The sequence below is a fragment of the Ixodes scapularis genome, unplaced genomic scaffold (genome assembly GCF_016920785.2).
Source record: "Ixodes scapularis isolate PalLabHiFi unplaced genomic scaffold, ASM1692078v2 PGA_scaffold3__209_contigs__length_174095766, whole genome shotgun sequence".
Taxonomy (NCBI): Eukaryota; Metazoa; Arthropoda; class Arachnida; order Ixodida; family Ixodidae; genus Ixodes; species Ixodes scapularis.
In genome coordinates, this window is record NW_024609868.1 from 131002974 (window position 1) to 131027497 (window position 24524).

General features: G+C 40.0%; 1 protein-coding gene across 1 annotated transcript in view; it reads left to right on the forward strand.

Moving 5' to 3' along the window:
• Nucleotides 1-513: 513 nt before the first annotated feature.
• Nucleotides 514-24524, forward strand: part of LOC115312448 — a 40408-nt gene continuing 16397 nt past the window's right edge. The window contains exons 1-8 of the mRNA XM_029971250.4: nt 514-540; nt 1187-1236; nt 2692-2790; nt 3727-3812; nt 5881-6091; nt 18445-18744; nt 19576-19670; nt 20197-20410. Of these exons, the coding sequence (XP_029827110.4) occupies nt 1188-1236; nt 2692-2790; nt 3727-3812; nt 5881-6091; nt 18445-18744; nt 19576-19670; nt 20197-20410 (1054 nt within the window). The 5' untranslated portion in view covers nt 514-540; nt 1187. The remainder of the gene's footprint in view (nt 541-1186; nt 1237-2691; nt 2791-3726; nt 3813-5880; nt 6092-18444; nt 18745-19575; nt 19671-20196; nt 20411-24524) is intronic.

Consider the following 24524-nt stretch of genomic DNA (forward strand, 5'->3'; position numbering starts at 1 on the left):
AGAGGTACAATTCGACAGTTTCTGAGATACTCAAAATCCAGCGAGAAAGAGCTGTTGTTTTCAAAATGAGCAGATTCTTTCGGGCCAAGAAAGGGAATGCATAAATCCGTCAAAATAAATTCTATATACTTGTTCCGCTGTCACATACGTTTTTTTCGGTACCATTGCCAAAATTGTACTTCTTTTTGAAACATTTAATAGTTAAAATAAACGAAGCAGTGCGCGTATCTGCTTGTGATATCTCTTTACGTTCTCTCCCTCATTAAATCCGCTTCAGCTAAATCTACAGTATGTTTCAACTACTGCAGATTAATTTGAAGACAACGATATGTAAAGGAAAATTCTTAACGTCAACGTTCATGCATGTCCTTCCCCATAAACCTAGCACACCACATGGACGACTGTCGCTATTGCAACAGTCTTCTTGTAATCTCAACCGCCAGAAAGGAATCTCAGCCGCCAGATAGACAGAAGGGTCATGAATGGGACGACTTCCTCTTTGGTGTCACATTGCCTCGAGAGGCGCCTCCGCTCAGTCGTGTAAGTAGGCTCCCCTAGTTCATATGCCCTTGACAGTGGCAGCTTCACTTCTTTATTTCCTGCACGTGTCGTAAAAGAACATTAGTGCTGGTACAGCTCTTCCAAACTTAAGGTTCACCGTGTTACGCTTCAATTCTGTGCAATTTCTGCCTCTGAAAAACAAATGGGTTGTAACGCCATCTTTCTAAATCTTGATGTTGAATACTTGGGGTTAAAACTGCCTCTTGTAGCTTGGCTCTACGGCCTTTTGTAATGCCCATGCGTTGAAATTGCCAGTGTTTCGAAATGTTGTCGGAAATTGAATTTCAATCATATCATAAAATTACTCTATAAGAAGGTATTTTGTTGCCGGTTACCAACATTGGATTAATGGTAAACCCTCGCCTACTTTGTATTATCTTCACAAAACATGAATTTCTTGTTAAATTCTTATTGATCTTAAAATTGAGCACTCCTTAGGAGATACAAATAACTTTATATGTTAACGCTTACGCTCTGTAATGGTTTTATGAAAAAGATACTGACGTGCGCGTTTTGACATGCAAAGTCATTAATATTATTTCTAATACTGTCAAAAAGTTTTAACCAGGAGAATTTGGCCTTGGAAATGATTGTTGCCTTGGGTAACAAAGTCTTATCTGGACAGGATGGACGTTCTTCTGACCAGATTTCTTGGATTGCTGCTGCTCAGTAACTGTGAGTGATGACTCATAAGTCTCAACTGTTGCATTTTTACCGTATGCTTTTTTTAAATCTACCAGTAATATGTGCTTTTTTGCATGTTTAATCAACTCTAGACCCAACGAGTCTAGACTCAAAGAAAAAAAAAGTTGTTTTATTGTTGTCTACTTAATTTGTTTACTCCCAGCATCATCATTTGTTTTGAGGTTCATGTTAGTTCCATTTTAGATTTACTATTAACGTTCGTACAAATTAACATCCGTGTAGAAATGCTACCTGTAGATTTATTATATTTTTATTTTTTATATATATTGTTTTGTTTATCATTTGGTTCCAGTCAAACGCCTTATTTAATTATCTTGATAGTAAAATGTATTTAAGCACTGAAACTCACCCTTTGCTCAAGAAAAACCTAAGATAATATTCGGATTCACATCGACGTGTACGATTACTATAAATAATGCAATGCAGTAAATATATCTTATAGAAACAATTAATGAACCCTACATAGGATATTAGTTTACTGCGATAGCAGTTAGTGGGACACTTCGTGGCTGTTGGGCCGTCACAGCTACAAGATTCCACATTCATGTCACGCCGCCCGACATGACTCCGACCTCACGCCGCGCGTCACGTCACCTTTTACCTGGCATCAGCTGAAACTATGATGTGACATGGTCATGTCAATTCATGTTGTACAGAAATTCCACGCGACTTAATGACGTCACATGGCACTGTAAGTCACGTGATGTCATACCGTCATGTGACATCCAGACGCCACGTGACAATACGCCGTCATGTTACTCACTGACGCCTCGTAGAAACATAAACATGAGACTGCTGATAATGGAAACAATAAAGCGCTTTCGCTAATTATGGCAGAGAGGTTTTCGGGCGATAAAACGAATAAACCTAGGTGCGTGTTAAGCAGGCGAAATCATGGGCGTGAAATTCGGTGGAGCTACACATTGAAACTTAAGTGAGCGATTTCCAAAGTGTTGTTCAGTGACCATAAGGCGGTGTTATTTTGTGTCTAATAACAATGCATCAGACGTTCAGGCAGTCACACCAACAACATGGGACAGTGCATGCATACGCATAGTCTCGTCGTTCCCTCGATAACAAACATGGGCGCGCGATCTCAAAAGTTACCTTCAGTTACCGCAAGGAAGTCCTTGCATACAATAAAATTGTTTAACAAGCTTAGGAAATAATCTCTACTTAATACGCCCCCATTGGTTCCAAAACGCTATAGAATTTTTGTCCGGTGTGTTACTCGGTTTAATACAAAACGCCTATGCGGACTCTTGGTGCCCGCTCGCATGTTTACCGTTTATTTAGTACATCTGCTGCAAAATAACATATCAGCGGCCCCGACGGCACACCTTAGCTGTCAGAGTGTTTCACCTTACGGCTAGCTCATCTGCCGACAAATTTTGGCTTGTTCCGTTTTTTACTTTCTTGTTCTAGATTTATGTGAAGCCAACTCGACAATGATGTCAACATCACCAATTCAAAACACATCTTCTGTCGAATTATTTGAAACATTGGATTCATCAGCATCAACCAGTAAGTTTATTATTTAAAATATCCTTTCTGTGTTTATTTTATTTGATAAATAGGTTTTCACCTATTAATGCGTAAAGCTGAGTGCTGTCTCAAGATTGATTCTGTGAACCAAAATAAAAATGTGGTATAGTAGAACAGTCACCCCTCTGTTACTTGCTCGCCTGTTGCTGATAGTAATGAACTGAGGAAAAATAATGTTTACTTTTAAGATGAGCATCGCTCGTGTTAAGTTTTAAAGCCATAACATATTTATTTGAGCTAAAATATAAATACTTGATGAATCTAGAAAACGTAGTGAATATGTCAACCGCATGAATGCCGTTGTATGAAGTTTTCTCACACTCCCTTCCACGAATGCTGTCAGAAGAGGTGTGGACCCTGATTAAATAAGTATATCCGCTTTTCAAAATTAAACAATGTAACTGTTGTTTGGAGGTTGTAATTTCTAATAACCATGAGTAATTGCTTTCTTGTCTGCAACACAGGTTGTTTCTGAATCGAAGAGCGAGTGGGTGTCGTCGTTATAATAATGGCCAATAACTTTAGCAGGAAAGCAACAACAACTCTATTTACACTGATATAATGAACGTATAAATATTTACAGTTGAAGATTCTCAGCCAGTTCATGGCGTTCGTCTCGTTCGATTCGTACCGTTCAATCTGTCTCGCCCGTCTCCTGTCTAGTGCGTCTCGCGTTCCGTTCCTTCGGCTCACGATCGAAAGCTTCAACTTCCTTTTCTTTCTTGCTTTTTGCGCCGCCGAGATCACTTTCTCTCGTCTTCTTGCTTTTCGAACACTCCCACGCGCTCTCAGCCAAGAGCTGAACAGGTTTCACTCGCGAATGCCGCAATTCCTCGTGTAACGGGGGAAGCGTAAATGAGTGTTGTTCGTAGTTACTTTGCCCATTGTATATAGTTCGCTTATTGTGTAACGCAGGTATTACAAATCTCAGCGTGACAGCTCTCAGCCCATTCGGTGCACTCGTGACGTGGAGATCACTTAGCCAAAGGGCTACATTCGACGTAAGTGGATTAACATTTATTCTCCAGACAACCTTCGAATATTTTAACATATATATATATATATATATATATATATATATATATATATATATATATATATCAGGGATGGGCAAAATGCATGCAAATATGTATCGAAATACAAATTCAAAATACTTCGTCAAAAATGCATTTAATTATAAATCTAATTACCTTTCCCAAAAAGCATTTAAGTACAAGATACAAATACAACCAAATGTATTTGGTCTACTCCAAATACTTTCCAAATACATTCCTCAAAATTTGCGTCAGCGTCTTGAGGGCACCTGCAACGGGTTTCTGGGTATCTCATTTTAATTTTTTCATCGCACACTCGGGAGTTAGTGTGCGAGGCTCTAGTAACGTAATAGAAATATGATCACAAAAAAATGTAATCAGCTTGGACGCAATAGGTGAAAAAAGTACAGAGCTTCAAGCAGCTTTTTTTGTCGATTACATTTTGGTATAGACCAACAAAGAACCGAGACGACCAAGACGCGCAGCACTAGCTAGAGAATTTTTTATTGTTGCAACTCGCGCCAGTTACGAAAATCTGGACGTCCCGCGCATTTAGAATGTACCAGGAAAAAAATATGGATGGAAATCAGGCTGGAAAGTATCGCAAGTTGTCACAGGCACTTATTTAGCCAGTCTGCCTGTGAACGTCGATTTCGTTGCAATTCTTGCCCTGGACTAGCACTGTAATCACAAAGTCACTAAACGCTTGTGCTTGATTGAGAGACACTGCATTCGGTGCAAAACGTAGTTTTCTTCCTGCTCTGGACAGTGACAATAAATTTGAGGGATGTATTTTTGCCCACAAAATTGAATTTAATTACAATTGTATGTGAAATACCCACGTTTTAGTATTTAAATACACACGTTAAATACATTACCCAATTTGTAATTAAATACAAATTCAAGATACACAAAGTATTTGAAATACGTATTTCAAATACTTGTATTTGAAATACTGCCCATTTCTGATATATATATATATATATATATATATATATATATATTGCAATATTGTATTTATCCTGGCCATAAGCAACGTCATAGCCTGCACGAAGGCAAGGCATGTTGAGAAATCTTTGAATTATAGAACTACTCGCGCGGTGGAGAAAATGGAAACATAGAACTGTGTAATCAAAATACGTGTATTGAACGACTGTAAATTTTCAGTGGTCGTTTCATGTCAAATGAAAGTTTAACCGTAAACGTTACTAAATTGGAGGCTAGAACGGAAAACATCTAAGGCGACTGGTTTCCTCATGTGATAACCAAAAAAGTGGTAAAGCAGGAGTGTTATTTTTTAAAATTTCATTTGTCATGTGATTTAGTTTTACTGTGAGCGAATTATTCTTTATTTTCGATGGTGTTGTTTATATTTCAACGCCAGTCACCTATTCCAAATGCTCGGGCTTTATGCGCAAAATATGAAGTCGTTTATATTTAGTATATTTGATTTTCATTTTCATGTAATGTATACTTTTATATTTATTTCAGTACCTGCACGGCCCGGAGGCCTTGTTGAACATAATTTGAGTGCAAAGTGAATATTTAGTTTGGTTTATAACATTTTAAGAATACCATTTTGACACACGAAGTCGTCTTCAATGAAAAGGTCTAAAACAGGAAGTTGCGGTGGTACTCACGAAACCTTAACATTTTTGCTTTCCCTCAACTTTCGTTGTGTTTGTATACATTTATTTTGTCTTAGTCCAAGTCCTTGCCCTCCGGTAAGAGAATATTTAAAGAAAGACTGCTTGTTTTATAATTTTTGTAAGAAACTTCGTTAGTGTGCATCGTCAGAGATAGCGCAATATCTGCATATTATTCCTATATAGAAACGCTTAAAAATGCTTTACTGTATTAAAACGGTCTGTCTGATATTTAGAAATGTTCACACTTGTATGGAAGACGCGCTACCATTTTACGGACATATACCTTAAGCTTATATGTTCCGTTTGGTTTCAATAATTTATATTTAATTCCTCATTTTTTTCCTGATTGGTATACTGAACAACTATCTCATTTTATACCTTCTTAGGTGTCCGCCACGTCCAATTGCATGAGAAAAATGCATTGCACAGAAAGGCCGCTCATCAGCATATCCCAAGATGTTGGAAACCCGAGTTGGTATTCAGCGCTCATCAGCAATCTGCCAACCTGGGAGAATACAAGCATTAACGTCCGGGCATGTCTGGATTCCAGTTTCTGTGGCAATCCGGAAGAGACTTGGGTCGTCCTAAAGGCTCAGTGTAAGTAAATTAAAGACAGAAAATAGTATTACGCGGAGTATCTAAATAGCAAAGACACCAGCACATTTACCCAATAGGATACCTCATAAAGTTAAATGAAATATGAATTTGCATGCTTTAGCGGTGCGGATAATTTAGTTTTCTAAATTCCAAAATTGTTTAGAAAACAATATTTAGGACGACGGGCAACTGCTTTCTAAATTGAATATGATAATCGGTATTTTGTTTATAAAATAAGTATTAGTAGTTGTTTTATTCTGTGGCCCGACGTCTGCCACTGTACGCGACGTTATTCCAAACTAGTCCTTTTTATTTGGGTATTTTTTGTTCATTATGCAAGGCGTTTCAGCAAGCACTGATAAAAAAATTAATATATTTTGAGCAAACTGCTAGTCCCAGTGGATATCAAGGATGTGAATGATACATATATAATAATAATAATAATAATAATATTACATTTTTATTGGAACACGCATTTAACAAGGCAGATACACGGGCCTGTCAAAGCCAGAAGCGGCTTGTGGGACAGCACCCTACAATTCATGCTTGAAAGAGTCCCCACAAACAAGAAGTTCACAGCTCAAATTCAACTACAGATGCAGAACAATGTAGGTGATGATGGTCATTCCAACATATGCAAACAGAAACATGCAGTCACAACTTCTCCCTAATACCTTGAAGTGATTCTTTCAATTTTTTTAAAGAATCCACAGCATAGATATCATCTGGTAAATTGTTGAAAATAAATGGAACGTAAAAATTTCGCACTCTTTTTCCGTAATTTGTTTCTACGAAAGGCACTTCAAACCGCTCAACACGCCGAAGAGGTCTACATAAGACACGAGACACCTTAAAAGTATCGCTCCAGAAGTATTTTAGAACAACCGTTTGTACAACTAAAGAATAAAAAAAGGCAAACCCAAGCATGTTAGCATTTCTTCTTCAGTTTGTGAAAAAGTACATTATGCTTTTAAATGTTCCTTTTAAAACTGAGTCAATTTTTTTGCCCCATAGTCCTGGGCTGTGACCAAAAATAGTTATTCCGTAGCGTAATACACTGTATGCTAAAGCGTGAGTTATTGTCTTTTTGGTTGAAATGGGTATTAGAGATTTGGCATTATACAGAAAACAGGATACTTTTCGCAGTTTTCTACAAAGTTGGGATAAATGGGCTTTCCACGACAAGTCACTCTCAAATTGTATTCCTAGATAGTTAACTTGATCAACATAAGACACAGGACGACAGTCGCAAGGTGTACACAGAGATGCATGCATATAAAGTGGATAATCGGTAGTTATAAGTTTAAGTGGGTTATGAAAGCAAACAAGCTTAGTTTTATGTATATTGATCGTGAGACAATTAGCTCTAAACCAGTCGTGTAGGTGACAAGTGTCGTCTTGGAGTAAAGTGATTCCTGCAACATAATCAAGGTGTTGCGATAGCAATACCGTGTCATCAGCGTATTGAAATAATTTACATGAGGAAACTGCCCTGGACATATCGTTTACAAAGATGTTAAAAAGGAGAGGTGACAAAACGGATCCCTGAGGAACCCCAGCTTTTAAGCTAACTTTGGAGCCTCGGATATTCGCTATGGAAACTAGTTGTGTCCTTCCCGACAAAAAGTTCTGAAGTAGTGAAAGGAATGGGCCGCGGAATCCAATGTTTTGCAATTTAGTTAGTAAAATATTATGACTCACGGTATCGAATGCCTTTGCCACATCAATAAAAAGTGCGCAAGCAACCTGATGCTTCTCAAAGGTATGATTCAATTCATCAGCAAAATCTTCTAGAAGTGGCTGGGTCCCACGTCCACTGACAAACCCATATTGAGTTGGCGATAGAATGTTAAAGCGATCAAGAAACCCCGTCCTAGATTGAAGGATATGTTTTTCTAAGATCTGGACTATACAGGGTAAAATAGAAATTGGGCGGTAATTGTCAAGCTTCTTGCGCTCTCCTCCTTTAAATAAAGGCTTTACAAGTGCAGTTTTTAAATCATCTGGGATAATCCCGGAATAAATAAAACCATTTAACATGTAAAGAAGCACGTGTTTTATAGAATTATAATTGCGTTGCAGGTCTTCTGCACCGATGCCATTTATGCCAGGCGCCTTGTTTGTTTTGAAACTGAAAAGCCAAGTTCGTAGATCAAGCTCGGTCATTTGAGGAAGGAAAGCCGAGGAAACATTAGACTCTAGATATTCTGTAGAGAACGTAGCATCGTTAGGCGCTACTCCAGAAAATTTAGCAAAAAACTTGTTGAAATCCTCATCCACTGTCGTATTAAGATCAAATACTTTCTCAAGTGAATCATCAATGGATCTCCTAACACCAGAGCCACGTAATTGATTTAGTAAACGCCAAGTTTCACGAATATTTGACCTTACCTTAAAAAATCTCTCTCGGAAGTATTTCCTTTTAGCGCACCGGATAAGCGCATTTACACGATTTCGCGTAGCGCGGAATTCTATTTTTAACTGAACATTTTTAGGAGAACGTCGGCATTTAGCCCATAAAGCATCTTTATACTAATGCATGACAAGATATCCCCTGTTAACCACACTTGTGCATTTTGACGCCGCCTGACAGTAATAATCTTTTTGGATTGCTCCCTGAAAGAGCCGGATTGATTTCTAAACGTACTGTAAATTTCAACGAAGTCTTGAATGGACAACAAACTATCCCAATTATAGGCCTTAACTAACTTATCAAACCTTACTTTATCAATTATTTCAACTCTTTTTGTTGTTTCTGTTTTTGTTTTAACGCTAAGTTTTGATGTAAGTTGACACGCAACAAAGTAATGGTCCGCTAGTTTTTGTTCTATTACAGCTGACTGCGCAACGACATTTGCGGCGCGTACGCTAATATGGTCAAGACATGAAGCGACGAGATGATCACCCAGAAGTTCCTCTCGAGTCGGAGCTAGAATCAGTTCCTCTAGACCAAACTCCGCTAAGAAATTCAGATAGTCACAAACAAGGAAGTTAATGGGTTGAAGGGTGTCAATATTAAAATCACCTATCATACAGATGTCGACGGACTGAAATTTACCAAGTGTATCTCTGAGTTCTTCCAAAAAGTTTAAAGCATTAGATGACGGAGGTCTGTACAGTGCCAATAAGAACAACGACCACTCAGAATTCCATAACCTTAAGGACAAAGACTCGCAATGAAGAAAATCTACTTCAAAGTTTTCAGTACACCATGAATCTTTAACGAATACCGCGATTCCTCCTCCTCGACCAATCGGTCGTGTAAGAAAAAATGATTTATATCCCGGTATCTGAAAGGCACTACAAAACTCTTCGTTAACATTGATCTCTGTTAGCACAAAAACATCAATTATTGACATCACACTGTTGATAGTTATTACAAACTGGTCCCAATATTTACGAATACTCCTAATATTAACATGTAATAAGCCAAGAGCAGTATCGTTGACTGGGCTCAAGAGACGTTGAAAAGAAGAAAAATCTGAACATCGGTGAAACTCTACTTCCATTTTTCGAAGTGGTAGTTATCTCGCCTTATTTTCAACCCATTAAGAAACGAAAAAAACTAGACAATCTTTTCCAAGTCGACCGTCCGATAGATGCGCACTACAGGCGAGCTTTCTGACTTCTTCGCAAATAGCTTCCCAGTTTTCACCCAAGTGAACTTATATTGCTTGACCCTTGCCCTCTCACGCACCATCCAAAAGAGTTCCCTGTTCCTTCGCGTTAGATTCTCGTTCAGGTAGAGTTTTGGCAACGAACTGTCTGCCGCCAACGTACGCAGCTTACCTCGTGTGGCAAGCCACTGCTCTCTTAGTGACACGGATGCCAATCTAACCAGGACAACTGGAGGGCCATCGCGTCGAGAAGGCAGACGATGCACTGCCACTATGTCATTTGGCCGAAAGTCACCAAGGCCTAGTTTACACGCCAACTCACTAACAACGGAGACTAAATTTTCAGTTGGGGATTGAGGAAGTCCATGTATCTCGATGTTTGAGAGACGACTGTACTGTTCACTGTCATTGAGCTCTTCTTGCAGGTGCTCGATTATCTGAGATTGCTCCGTTACCACTGTTTTCAGTGATGTGGTTTCGCTGCGCAGTTCGTTTATAGCTGCTGCGTTGTTCGTGGCTGTCGACAGCACAGAGTCGTACTTAGCCGAGAGAAAGGCGATGGACTCCTGAACCTCCGTTACTGCAGATTTCAGGCTCTCGACTACCGGCTTCAGCGTGAGCAGTTGGTTCATTTGGGTTGGCAACTCGAGGAGGGTGTCAACGTTGGCCTTGAGTAAAGTAAGGCACTCCAGCCTAGCTTCAAGAGATTGAAAATGTTCCGTAGTGGCAGGAGATGCGCATTGCGACAAATCTGCCTCACTACGAGACCCATCTCCGCTTTGCTGTTGTCTGCATACGCGGCAACGCCAGGCCTTTCGTTTTCCAGCGCCCATGGTCTTGAATGTACTGTCTGCAATACCGGAGCAAAGCTTCCCCAGATGGTATAATGCTCTACAGTCGGCGCAGGACATGTGCCGACCGTCGTTCATAATCTTCTCCTTGCATTGCGCGCACTGGAGTGGAGGGGACATTGTAGAAGCGTAGGAGTCGGTATGCAGTACAGCGCGTCCGTGTCACTTGAGTTGGACTGAAGCGTTGAGCAGGGCGGCGCGAGCTGCTCGCTCACCGTGCAGATCGTCGTTCCAGGCGAGCTCGCGCAGGACGAGCGTTCCAGAAGGGACGTCTGGTGAAGCCGTGAAGCCGCTTAGGCCTACTTAGTGCGAGCTGGCCAGTGAAAAGTTAGGTCACCTGATTCTGACCAAGGCTTGTGCTTGCGGTGATGCCGGGGACTTCCTGAGTCACAGAGAGCTTGCTGGCGCCTTATGTTTCAAAAGGAAGCGAGTACAGGTTCAAATCAGCAGAGCTGTCGAAAAGGGACAACCGCTTTCGGGGACGATGATGATGATGAATGATAATAATAATAATAATAATAATTGTATTCAACAGGAAACCAGTAACACAATACAAATACGGGTCTGTCAAAGCCATAGGAGGCTTGTGGGACATGACCCGGCAAGTCGAGCGACGAAACACTGAGCGTTTTATACAAGAAAAGCACACAACAAAACAAAAGTCGTAGGACGCAGGAAACACTGGAGCGAAAGCAACGTTATACGGCTAAATTATTTAACATGTTTTTTAATTGCTTCTTCGTGCTGGCTTTGATGACGTGCTCTGGAAGGTTGTTGAAGATGAAAGGCACATAATATGATCTAACTCTTTTCCCGTTACGCGTAGTACAACGAGGTATTATAAAACGCGATATGTGGCGAAGGCTCCTGTGGCCTACAAAAGGAGCCCTGAAATCGTTACTCCAGAAGTGGCGGAGTACCACACACTGCACAAAAAGGGAAGAGAAGTTCGGCATCCGCAGAGATTCAAACACATTCACACCGGAAGAAAAATCCAGATGATACCCGACGCTCTTCAAAATGGCCCTCAAAATACGGTCAATAATAATAATAATAATAATAATAATAATAATATCTTTATTAGTTTTGAAAAAATACAGGTGTAAGCGTGCTGGCCCACGAAAGCAAAGATGCGTGTATGTGGGACCAGGCAGCCAACAAAATACCGTGACACATTGAACACTGGAGAAACAAAATAAACAAACAACAGCAATGTAGGCATTTGGGCAACGAATACGCACCAAGTAATTATTTATTTATTATTGCGCGAGCGTTGAGGCACCATTCTCTTACATTTCGTTTTACCGCACGAAAGGATGATAAGTTCAGTAAAGATTCTGGCAAACTGTTGAACATCGAAGGGACATAGTATCGTTTTAACTTTTTTCCATAGTTTGTTTGTATCTTAGGGACCTTTAACCTATCTGTACGGCGCAAGTTTCTTTTTTTTACCTCTTGTTTAAATGTTCTACTATAATAATTACTTGTTATTATCACATATTTATGAAACTAACTAAATGACAATACTTCTAACGCGCGCATTTTTTCTTCAATGTCTAGTTTATCGAACACCGACGCGTAAGAAATATTGCTTACACTATATTTTATGATTCTGTCAATTCCCTGTTTTTTTGTACTCTGAACAATTCCCATATATCGTAATCCCATACCGTATCACAGATTCTCCTAGCGATCTGAGAATAGTGGTCCGCAAGTTTACAGAACATACACTTTTTAGCTTGTAAAGATACGCCGATACCACCCGCATTCTCTTAATAATATATTCGATTTGTTGGTTCCAAAGGAGATGCTGGTCAGATATTAACCCCAAATATTTAACCGAGGGGTCATAAGGTAATGGTCCACACGTACAAATGTGTTGAGGATGATCATGAAGGTGAAGATATATGTTTGGTACTAGAGTAATTTGTTGATGGGGATTACGAAAACAAACTAATTTAGTTTTATTGACGTTCACAGAAATAAAATTGCTTGAGAACTAGTTAACTAATACATCTATATCGCTTTGAAGCAGCGAAAACGCCTGGTTATAGTTGTCATGCGGTAGGAATAGAACGGTATCATCCGCGTACTGAAACATTCTAGATCGTAGTTGTAATAACCCTAGATCATTCACATAAATATTAAACAATAACGGACCTAGTGTGCTACCCTGTGGGACGCCGCAATCGACTCTGAGTTTTGTACTAGTGCTGCTTCCAATTTTAACCATATGAAACCTGTTTGTTAAGTGGTCAGTGAAGAATTTCTGAAACGGGCCCCTGAAACCATGTTTATTGAGTTTTGATAGGAGGAGTGCGTGATCAATTGTATCAAATGCCTTGGATAAGTCCAAAAACAAGGCAAGGGCCACTTTATTATTTTCAAGCGTTTCATTAACACAGTCCGAGAAAACTTCAAGTAATGAAATAGTGTTCCTTTGTTGCCTGAAATCGTATTGCCGGTCGTTCAATAACGAAAATCTCTCACAGAAGTCATTCATACATATTTGTACCCATTTTTCGAGATTGTGAGCAATTGTTGGTAATACCGATATCGGCCTATAGTTTCCTAATTCTTTCTTACTACCCTTTTTGTATAGCGGTCTCACTACTGACAATTTTAGTTCTTTCGGTATTTTTCCTGTTGTCAGGCATCCGTTAATTATAGCGAAGAGGACCAGTATTACACTTGAAAAAGTGTAGCGCAAATCCCTAATGCGAATTTGGTCTGTCCCAGGCACTTTCGTTATTGACATTGAATTAATAATGTTCATGAGATCGTACTCATTTATTTCTGGTAGATGTGCTGAATTTACACAGTCAATTTGGTGAACCGGTTCATCATTTACATGCACCGCTATCTTTCGCCTTAGGACTTGTACGGTACTAATGAAACTGGTGTTTAAAAAATTCGGCTCATTCCGTGTAGTTATCTAATGCTGGAAAATTCTTTCCAATTGCATCGTCAGTGTTAGTTTTCCTTTTCCTACCCATCAACTCATTCACGAGGTCCCATGTTTTCCTTGGGTTTTTTGCAGAACTAAATTTGCTAGTATAATGATTTCTTTTGGCTAATCTAATTTTAGCAGTTAACTTATTTCTTAGTACACGATATTCGGTTTTTCAAGTGGTATTACCCGGATTTTGTTTACATCTATGCCATAACCTTTCTTTCAAATGGGATAGTTCTGAAATCTCTTCATTAGTCCAGACATTTTCCTGTTTTCTTTGCTTCAATTTTACATTTTTGACAGATATTTTATATATCTCTTTAAATTTATCAACGAGTAAGTCGTAAGCGGTAACATGGTCATGTACTAATAATGAATTCCAGTCATACATACTGATAAGATGGTCTACCTTTTTGTTATCCAAAATGGGTTTAAATACCCTCTGGTTTGACATTTTATTTTTTGGACTTTCACCCAATATTGCTAGTGCTACTAAACAATGATCAGCTACCTTCTGTTGAATTACCGCCGGCACTAATGTTGCACTACTAATTCTGATAACTATGTGATCAATGCATGACTTAGTTATTGTAATGTCATAATATTCTTCTCTTGTGTAATCCCGTATCACGTTCTCGAGCCCGAAGGAGGAAAGTGTGTCTAAGTAGTTTGAAACCCCAAACTTATTCTCGTTTAAGACATCTATGTTAAAGTGACCAGGAGTGTGATATGCTGGTTGTTATCAAATTGGCGCAATAATGGTGAGAGTTCCTTACAGAACATTTTTATATTAGAATTTGGCGGTCGATAAACTGCGCATACAATTTAAAAAAAATTTATGCCTTGTGAACAGAAATTGCGCAGAGTTCTGCATGGTCAAGGGAAACGTTAATTATTTCCGACAAACAGCTATCATATATAAACATCAGCAAACCTCCTCCCTTTTTTCTTTCCCGACAAAGACAGCACGAATGAAAACCAACCAAACTATATTCCACACATGCTTCCTCTTCGATGTTTATTTCACTTAGTATCAGTACGTCCAGGGACAACAGCTTTCCGAATAACAGAACCAATAATTCGTCCCAGTGTTTGCGTAAACTTCTAACATTCACGTGTATCAGACTGAGTTATCGATCGCTACTATCGTGTTCTGCTAACAAGTGTGCGATAAGACTCTCCCATTCTTGAATGGTGGCGAATGTGCTTTCCATTTCTATGTAATCTTAGCTAAGTCTCTTTCGCATTCGATGCGAGGGGCACCGGCGCATCCTTTTCGCCTCACAAAGATTTTACCGTTTCACACCCACACAAAGTTATATGACTTTGCTTTTGCGCATTCTTTAGTAGAACACAACAAGTTTTTCAGAGTTTTTGTTAGATTTTCGTTATTATAATTTTTTTTCATTCCGTAAGGTCACGCGCTTTGTCATCCAGAGGTCCCGTGTTCTCTCTTCGACAAACCTTACCAGGATTGGCGCTGTTTTTTCTTCCCTCGCCCCTAGGCGGTGAGCAGCCTTAACGTCCTCAGGGGCAAGTTGCGGCAGCTCGAGTTTATCGACCAAGTTCTTTACAACTTCTAACATATTCTCGTTTGGTCGTTGGGCGATTCCATGAATTTCGATATTTTTGCGCCGGGGGTACTGCTCCGCATTATCCACTGCTATCTTTAGTTCCCTGATTTGCAGGTCCTGCTCGTTTACTTTTGCTTCTAGTTGACCCGTCCTCTTTGTCAGCTCCTTGATTGTAGCGCTCTGCTCATCCAGTCGTTTAAGAAGTTCATCGTACTTCCCTGACAGGGTGCTCATTGATGCATCAATTGCTTCGACAGTTTTCCCATGCGCATCTAGCTTCCTCATGATTTCATCGTCTTTACTGCTTTGTTTTTCTAGAGATTTTTCAACGCCTTCCATCCTGTTTAGGATGTCAGATAGTTTCTTATAGATAATTTCGTTTGTGGGCAGCAACTTATCTACATTCAGCTCGCGGGAGCCACTCGAATTTGCCCTCTCCCCTTCTGCGGGGTCGCGCTCATCGGACGTTTCATACTGACGGGAAACATGAAGTTTGCACTTGTTACATTTCCACGTATTGACGCTCTCTGCCGTCATTGCCTGCAGGGACTTTTTCGTACCGCCAGAGCACTTTCCAGTATGGTACTTGTTTTCGCATTCTGAGCACTTTAGACTGAGACCCCCTGCAGACAAAGAATTCATACACGCAATACATTCGTTTTCTCCCGCCATATCACAGTTTTTAACGCAAAGAACACTAATAGGCAGTCCAGCGAATTGCAAACCCGTAGGCTCACGCTAACGTATTGAGTCAAAATCAAGCTTACCTAAAACAGAAAAGGCAGCGCTTAGCTCTGGGCATAAAACATCTCACTGGTCTGCGGCGTGCTGTTTTGCGTTTGGCGCTTTTGTAGGCGACGAAACCAGGCTCTCGGTGTCACAGCAGATAACCGTGGCGCTAGCGCCGTGGCCTGCTGCGGCTCGCTGAACTTCCACGTGACGAAAGCTGCCGATGACTGGGCAGCGGGCGATCTTGTTGCTTGTCCCTCCTGCGCTGGGCGCTGCTTCGCAAAGCCGAAGGGCTGCGGTCGTGGGAAATCAGACTTGACACCGTTTACAGACGATCGTTGCCTAAAACAGAAAAGGCAGCGCTTAGCTCTGGGCATAAGGCATCTCGCTGGTCTGCGCTGGTTGTTGTTCTACATTAGTAGAACAACAACCGAATTGTTTTTGCTAGTGACGTCATCGAAAACCCGTAAATTTGTCAATGTTGGGAAGACAGGCACATTGCGCCACATATGCCTATGGTAGCGTGGAAGTTGTTTCTCTCGTCTATATAAATTTTTGTCGCTTCTGCAGAAGACTGCGTTATTTATCGAAAGTTTCATATTCCCATAGACCATGATATACTTCGAAATGACCTTGACGCTATATGTGCGTGGTGCTCACAATGGCGATGAGCATTAAGTCCACAAAATGTAAGGTAACGAACATTGCCACAATCCCAACGAAATCCTTCATTCAATATTTATTAGTAACGATTCAACTGGAGGCGGCAGCATTATAGGACCACATAAGCTGGGTGTTCATTTTTCATAAACAGAATCGGATCAACACATCGAGAGCACAATCAACGGCTCACTGAAGTCAGTTGTACTTTTTAAAGCCGGAACATATATCTTGCCCACCTAGCAACTAAATTACTAGCTTATAAAACAATAAGTCTACCTAAACTGAAATAGGAGAGCGTTATATGGAATCCACATCAAAATTACCTAACTTCCAATTTAGAGTCTGCTCAAAAGAAGGCTGCACGGTTTATCTCTAAAAAATTCTCACCTGGAAGTAGTGTATCTGCTTTAACATTCAATCTCAATCTTCCTTTATTATCCAAGATTCGCAAAATCTACCGTATATGTTTCTTCTAGTGCACTGCGCCAGCGCATGATTCAGTAACACTTATTGCCATCCTGCTCGTTACATATTTGATCGAACCGATAGTTCATGTAATGCTCATAAGTTCCGCTGCCCCTCTTGTTCTTTGCTATTTTATCCCCTCATATGGTCGATTACAGAATGCAGCGACTTGCCAGGACAGATGGATACTAATAAAAATTATGAGTCATTACTGAAATGTGCGAGCGTCTGTGTCCCGAGTAGAAAGGCTATAATTTTCGTACGCCTTATTCACCTTATTTCTGATTTATGTTAAGTAGAAAATGAGTTTAGTGTAATGTACTAACCTGAATACGCAACTTGTTTTAGAGCACAGCTCTTTGGTGCCCGTTTCCGGGTTGAGTGGCTTCGGCGTCGGCGTCGGCGTAACCGCGCGTTACATTAAGGAACGTTTCCCCGCTAACTTTAGCGCGAATATTTCTTTGCTTTATTTAGCGGGTTAAGTTGCCCGGCTAAGTTTAGCGGGGAAATTGACGTTACATGACGGGAACATCAATTCAGTTTCGCGCTAAATTTATCGAAAAAAGTTTCGATAAATTTTCACGCTATATTTTGCGGGAAAATGTTCGATGAATTTGCGGCTAAATTTAGCAGAAAAAAATTTCGCTAAAATTCACGCTAAATTTAATGGGTATGCTTCCGCGGTAAATTTAGGGGGGAAATTTTGCAAAAACATTTAGCGGGAAATTCACCAAAAATGTTTCGCTAAATGGGATGGGAACAGGAGAGGAGGGGAGGACGGTACGGAGGGAGCGGAGGGGCATACCCTCCCCTCCGTACACTCCCCTCCTTTTCGTCAGGAGCTCCGCTCTGATTTGGCATCACAATAAATGGTAAACGTCTTTCCCTTTTTTGTTAATTACATGTTTGCGTAATCCTGTTGTTAATGATGTCTTTTACCGCCATCCCCTCTCTTGTCATGCGTCCCTAAAAGAAGCCTTTGAGGTGAATAAACTGAATTAAATTAAATTAAATTAAATTAAAAAATAATTATCACGAGTGTTGGAAGTGCGCTTCTAGACGCCATTGTTTTATGATTCATTTGTGTATGTTCTAGGTTTACCGTCCGCCAACTCTCGTGCTCGTGTTGCCTTATTCCTTCGGCCATCATTTCACATGGGAACCATTTGACCTCGTTTAGATCGAGGTTACAATATAGCATTGGTTGCAGATTTTTCTCCAAAGCCATTCTTTTTCTCCGCGTTATTTCGAGGCGCTTCATTTCTATTTCGCTACTTCCGTTTAAACTATTTCGACTCTGTGCTTTTTATTTAAAATAAGTTAACCTTGTTTTCAATAGCTTTTTTCTAAACCAAATTCTACCAGAAAGCACACGCGGATTCTTATGATCTAATTTAATTGTTTGTGCTGTTTATTCAGGGTATATATGTGATAGCATTCAAAAACTAAAAGCAGAGCCGATTCAGTTTCATTCGAGGCATGTGTATTTTGCATACCACAGGGGTTCCGGAGCCAGTCATCGTGGGCATCGGGGCTTATAACTCCACATCCTTCTATGTGGACTGGACGTACGACTCTCACGAACGAGCGCACATCTTCGACGGTTTTGAGATTCGTTATTGCAAGTTTGATCACTCTGGTTGTTTTGTGAAGCACACGCATAAGGGCCACGTGACCGTGACTCACCAGGAGCCCGAAACGCATTTTCGCGTAAACGTTGGCGCCGTTCTCAATAGCCACGGCTGGGGAAAGAACGATCTCGGTTGCGTTGCGACCGCAATAGTGTCAACATGGGCAGACGGTAAGTCTTTTCTTTATAATACTTAACGCGAATCTTCTTAAATTCACGTATTTTTAATACATATAGAAGAATTTTAGGCAGAAAAACTTATCGCAGAACGAAAGTAAATATAGGGGAAGCAGGATTTATTCAAGTTTATTTATGCTGGTTAACCAGTTTACCTTCAACTGGCTCTGGTTGGGTAGACGAAAATTTGCTTTCAGGATTTGCATCCTTATAATTTATTAGTTTTTTTTTTCACTCTAGAATCAAACTGCTCGAGAGTTAAGGTTGAATACTTATGCAGTCACTAGGCAGCTTGCATAAAGAGGAGCACCCGAATTGTGTCTTGCCACGGTAGACAAAAAGAACAAACCAAAAAAAAAAACTGCTCCTTTAAACTTCTGGTTAAGGCAAGGGTCGCCCAGGTGTTTTGTTAAAACATCTCATTAGCCACCATAATTTCTTCAACTAGGAATTCGTACCTATGTGGTGAGTTAACACGTTTAGTTATGTGAAACCGGCCTTTTTCATTTTGGAAATCGCTGCACCGATTCGGCCCACATAGTTGTAAATAAATAAAGGATATAAAAGCATTAATCACGAAGTTTGATCAAAGTCTTTGCACAATTTATTTCTGAAACATATAGGTTAAAGCAGTATGATTCCCATTTTCGTATTTCTTGATGATTTTGTTTAAGAGAGTTTTATAATGTTGAAAATAGTTTATTCAAGTGAATATCAGGAAGCATTGCGATAGATGTTATACTCAGTTCTAATGTAGAAACAACAAAAAACAAAATACTAAACTTAAAATGCTGAGTATCACTCAGACCGGTTAAAAATATGCAGTTCCATCTCGACCTACCGTGGATGTGAACAGCACGTCGGCAATGAGCGTGGATTTGTCATGGATGTTTGTCAACAGCACCGTTTCAGTCATACAGGTATGAGTTGCGATTCTTCTTCCGATGGTGCTTGGAAGAGTTGTTTCTCAAACAATGCACATATGTTGTATTTCGTTTTGAAATATTTTTACTGACAAATAATTAATATGAATGAAAATGAGGCCCGTAGAGCACCTGTTCACACCCATGCTTCAAAAACAAAAGCAGTAAATCAATAAGGGCGAACGATACAGAAGAAGGCTGGTGTTTGAATATGTTTAATTTATAATCTGCAATGTGAGTACTGTTAATAAAAATATTACCCTAATCAAAGGACAACACTGATATGTACCCAGCTTCAATGCTTTACACTGACTAAAATAGTGATGCTGTTGAAGTTTATTGTTAATTTATTAAATAAGCCGCTTGAATCGTACACTTCTTGGCTGATAAAAGCAATCATGAACCGCCTAGTCTCTAAATTGATGACCTTTCATTTAGCTTCAAATCTCATAGACTAAATATAAATACTCTTCAGAGCAGACCTTAATAAGCGCGATATCATTTATTTTATTTCATAAAATAGATAGCTAAAAAGAACGCGCCATGGATCAACTGCACACGAAATGGTAGCATCTGTAGCACAAACATGGATTTGGGTTGGACGTCTCTACAAGAAAATGGAACTCTAACGCTCAGGAACCTTCAGCAAGCGACCCATTACATGTTCTTTGTAAGGGGCTGCAACGAGAACGGTTGCGGCGCTCAAGCTACTGTCAACGTTTCCACGCTTGTTGCAGGTATTTACTTCATCCTTCGCCATTTTACAAGTCAAACCTTGATCTAATATATGTTTATGAGTTATATTCTGGATACCTTGAATTTGTCTTGCCTCTCATTGATTATGATACAACTAAGTACGTTTTATACGCAATTGGTTTTTACGAAACTTCAGCAAATTCCATTCTGCGAAAACTACGCATCACACACTCAAAAGAAGTATATATATGTTTGGTACCTGCCCAAGGGCATATTAAAACATCACTCAAGTTCGTAATATTTGAATAATTCAGGGTTTCCGTGGTAATCACCATTTTCATCGTTGAATCTAAGGATGTGGTTTCAATTGGAAACTTGCTGCACATTAAAGGAAACCGCTGAGCAAACAAATAGCAGAAATATGTAAAGCTGGTGCATCATATCACCACGTTAAAAGACGCAATTTGGGACGGTGCTGACCCCCATGGTCGGCGAGTGCAACGCGCGTGTACAGTCATGGTCAAAGACACACGAACAACGGACAAAGGGACCGGTTCATCTTCTTTTTTTTTCTTTCATCATGAATATTTTAGTTTTGTGAGTCACCGCCAACGACGCTGCCTTTACGCTGCGGTCTTGAGGGTTATGCTTCGAAAATAGCGCCGCTCCTTCATAGGAATTTGTGTCACTGCGATGACAGACCGTGTACCCGCGGGAGCTGCGTATTCTAGATACAGATACTGCCTAGTCATCCGGTTGAAGACGCTCTACGTTTATAAAAGGCTTCGGTTTTCGATAGCCCACAGTCACTGTTGCTTGTGAGCTTTCAATTCAATCATTATGTTGAAACATAAGACGACCTTCTTTGATGAAAGAAACAGAAAACACGCACTTAGAGCACACTGCACAGCACATGACATGGCCACATTGTTAGTGCTCTCGTTTCCTCCTCATCACGACAGCCCTTCGATTATGAAGGGCAGCAATTCAAGGGAGGGCCTACCTTCAAAAGAGCTAGCTGCGCCGCGTGTAGTAAATAGTGGAAATAACTACACGGCGAGAAACAACAAAAATAGTCCCGCCGGAGAAGTACCAGCAACTTCCATCGGAACATGCTCTATGCCTCAGGAAGGCACACACACCTATCTTCGTACTTCTTTTGACCATGATTGTACCAAACCTCCTTCCCTCGTACGAGGAAGGCGAATCTGCCGCTGCGCGCCTCAGCAACTGGTGCAGGACCGTTGGCGCCAGTATGCTGTCCAATAAAAACTTCTCTATATTGATGTGGGCTCCCAGATTAATTGATTAGCCCATATAAATTTTATTCAACCATATCTAAACACAGTAACAGGACAAATGTGCCTGCCATGGGCATAATCTTTGGGGCCCTTAGAATCTGCTAATATCAAATATTGTTTTTTTTTAATATTTGCTAATATAAAATATGGTTTTTTTAATATTTACTAATATAGAATATTGTTCTTTTTTATTTTACACACCCGTTATATTGTGAGCATAGCTTACACAGGGCCCATTGTTTTATATGCTGGTCATACCAACGTCTTTTTTTTTTTCTAAAATGAACTGTTCATCTGCAAGAGATTTTAAATATCTCGCTCGGTCATCAAGCTCTGTGTTTAAAATACAATACGCTTAATCTAAAAACTAAAAAAGGGCATCTGTGCTGTCTTAGTAAAAAACAAAACAAAAATATAAGAAATATTATTTTAAATCATTAAAAATTGAGCGCGTTAAAACCCACAGGCTTCACAGGTTTCTTGGTGTTTTTTATAAGAAGCTCTCATTTCAACACAAAGTATTGAAAAATGAGACGTCAGATATCCAGAGCTATATGTATCCTAAACAGGTTAAGACAATTAGTACCAAAATGGTTTAGGTCACAACGATACAGTTAATTTATCTATTCACGCCTACAATATGGAATGATGATTTAAGCGATAAAACAAACAAAAATAAATTGTGATTGCACCTTTACAGGCATCAGTACTCAATACCAGCTTTCATGAGCAGACCATGAAATCTTGAGGAAATCACGACCTTTAAAGAATCAGTTATCATGTTTAGAAAATTAGGCGCAACCAATCACTTTTAGCGTATATCCTAAAACCCCAGGAAAATAAAGTTTTGGATGCAGATATTACGTAGAAAGCAAAATTTGCACAAACTATGGCTTCTATAGTCAGGTACAGGTTAAAAAGGTTTCCGATAAAAAAAAGGCTAGGGAGAAGGAATCAGACGGAATGTTGGAGAGAAGATGGGCTTTTCTCCCCTCTTCTCCAGCATCCCCCTTGCTTCGTCCTCCACAGCACTGCTTTTTCTCTAAAACTTTTTTTATAGCCTGTAATGGACTATAACAACTAGAATATCTTAACCGGGTCATTCCATGGCAAGAATTCCGGAGCAATGTTATTATGTCCGGTATAAGTACAAAGAATAATTTTGGATAAACAAACCTCTCAACTGTAAAAATGTTTTTTTTTTTTGTGAAAACTTTTTGTTGCTGTTATCAAGTTCACTTTTTCTAGATTGTCAAAAACCCACGTATATAGTTTACTTTTTCTAGATTGTCAAAAACCCACATATATAGTTAAGAAAAATATCATATAAATCGGTTGCGTACCACACGAACTTAAGTCGGCACCTAATTACCTTACAACATGTAATCTCTTGCAGTAAAATACAAACATTGAAAGACGCCATTTTCAGTCCATAGAGGAGATTCAAAAAAGAAGAGACTTTATGAGATGTCTTTATCTTTTATAGTCAACTTAGTTCTTGGTGTTAGCTAAAATACATTTTTCCATTGTTCTCTTAGAACTAATAATTGAATTGCTCGTATAAAATTTTCATAGCCTCGTTTTGATGCGTTTTAATACTTTCACAAAATCTCCAGTTTATGCAAAAACGACCGCATTGAGAGTCCAAAAACCAGTGTGAACAGCGGTGCCCGGAACTTTCCAAAAAAACAGAACTTGAGTTCACCTCACCTGTTCAACATATCAAAAAACGGGAAAAGTAGTTCTTGTTGTTCAATAAAACTTCTTTTTTTTTTCCTTTTTTTTTGTAAAGGAGCTTCTTCGGCTGTGACTTCCACCGCCCGCCTCGCAGGCGACGTACGCTCGCGTTCCCCAGGGAGGCGTCGACGGTGCGAGATGCCGCCGCTAGGTCTTCAACGATCTCCGGAAAACACGTTTTATTCTTTTAAAATACACGGTATCCTGATTTCCATGCACCTTATCCGCTTGACGTTACGAAAAAATACTGGCGTCTTAATTTTACTCTACTTCTGATCAGGTAACTGCAGACAAACGCAGGTCGAGGGGAAGGGGTGTGGTTAAAGTGCTGATTTTGTGGCTCCCTTTGTGTTTGTTGCTTGCCTTTAGAACAGGGGTGGCCAAGCTGTGGCTCTTCGCGTGTTAAGGATCGGCTCGCGGCCCCCTCCTCTACTCCCCCCCCCCCCTCTCTCCAGTCGCCTTCTTCCCGGTCACACGAGCACTTCCCGAAAAAGAGAAATGGAACAAGTGTTAAATCGAATCACAGGTTTCGGTTTGGTAGGCTTGTGCTTCTGCTACCTTACGTGCAGTTGGACTGCTTTTGACTCGGATAGATTGAAATTAGGTCGAGTATCGTTTATTGCCCTGGACAGAACTTCCCCCTCCCCCCCTCCGTACTTCCAAGAATTTCGTTAGTTTGTTCCTTGCTCTTTTGTGCCACGGTTATGTGAACTTTGGCAACGTGCATCTCCTTGTGGGTTTGTTGGTCCATTTAAGGAGGTGTTATGAAGAATAACTATTTTGCTTGGTTCGGAGTTTTGTGTCTGTCCGTCCTATTTTTGTCCCCTCGCTCCTGGGTTATCACGTCTGCGACGTGTGCCTCCCGAGTTTAGTAATGCGTACTACGTCTCGGTATTGTTTGTCCTCTGTCCAGATATAAAAACAATTCAGACCGGATAGCTCTTCATCGCAAGCAAAATGGTAACAGTGATGACACTTTTCCATTGAACTTAAATGTATTGATAAAACATGTTGTGCTACCAAGACCAGTGTGATGATTAAAGAAGCATTCCACTCTCTGTGGCGGGCGCCTAAAATCACTAAGGTTGGGAACATGTGCAGTATTTTAGGCTACGGA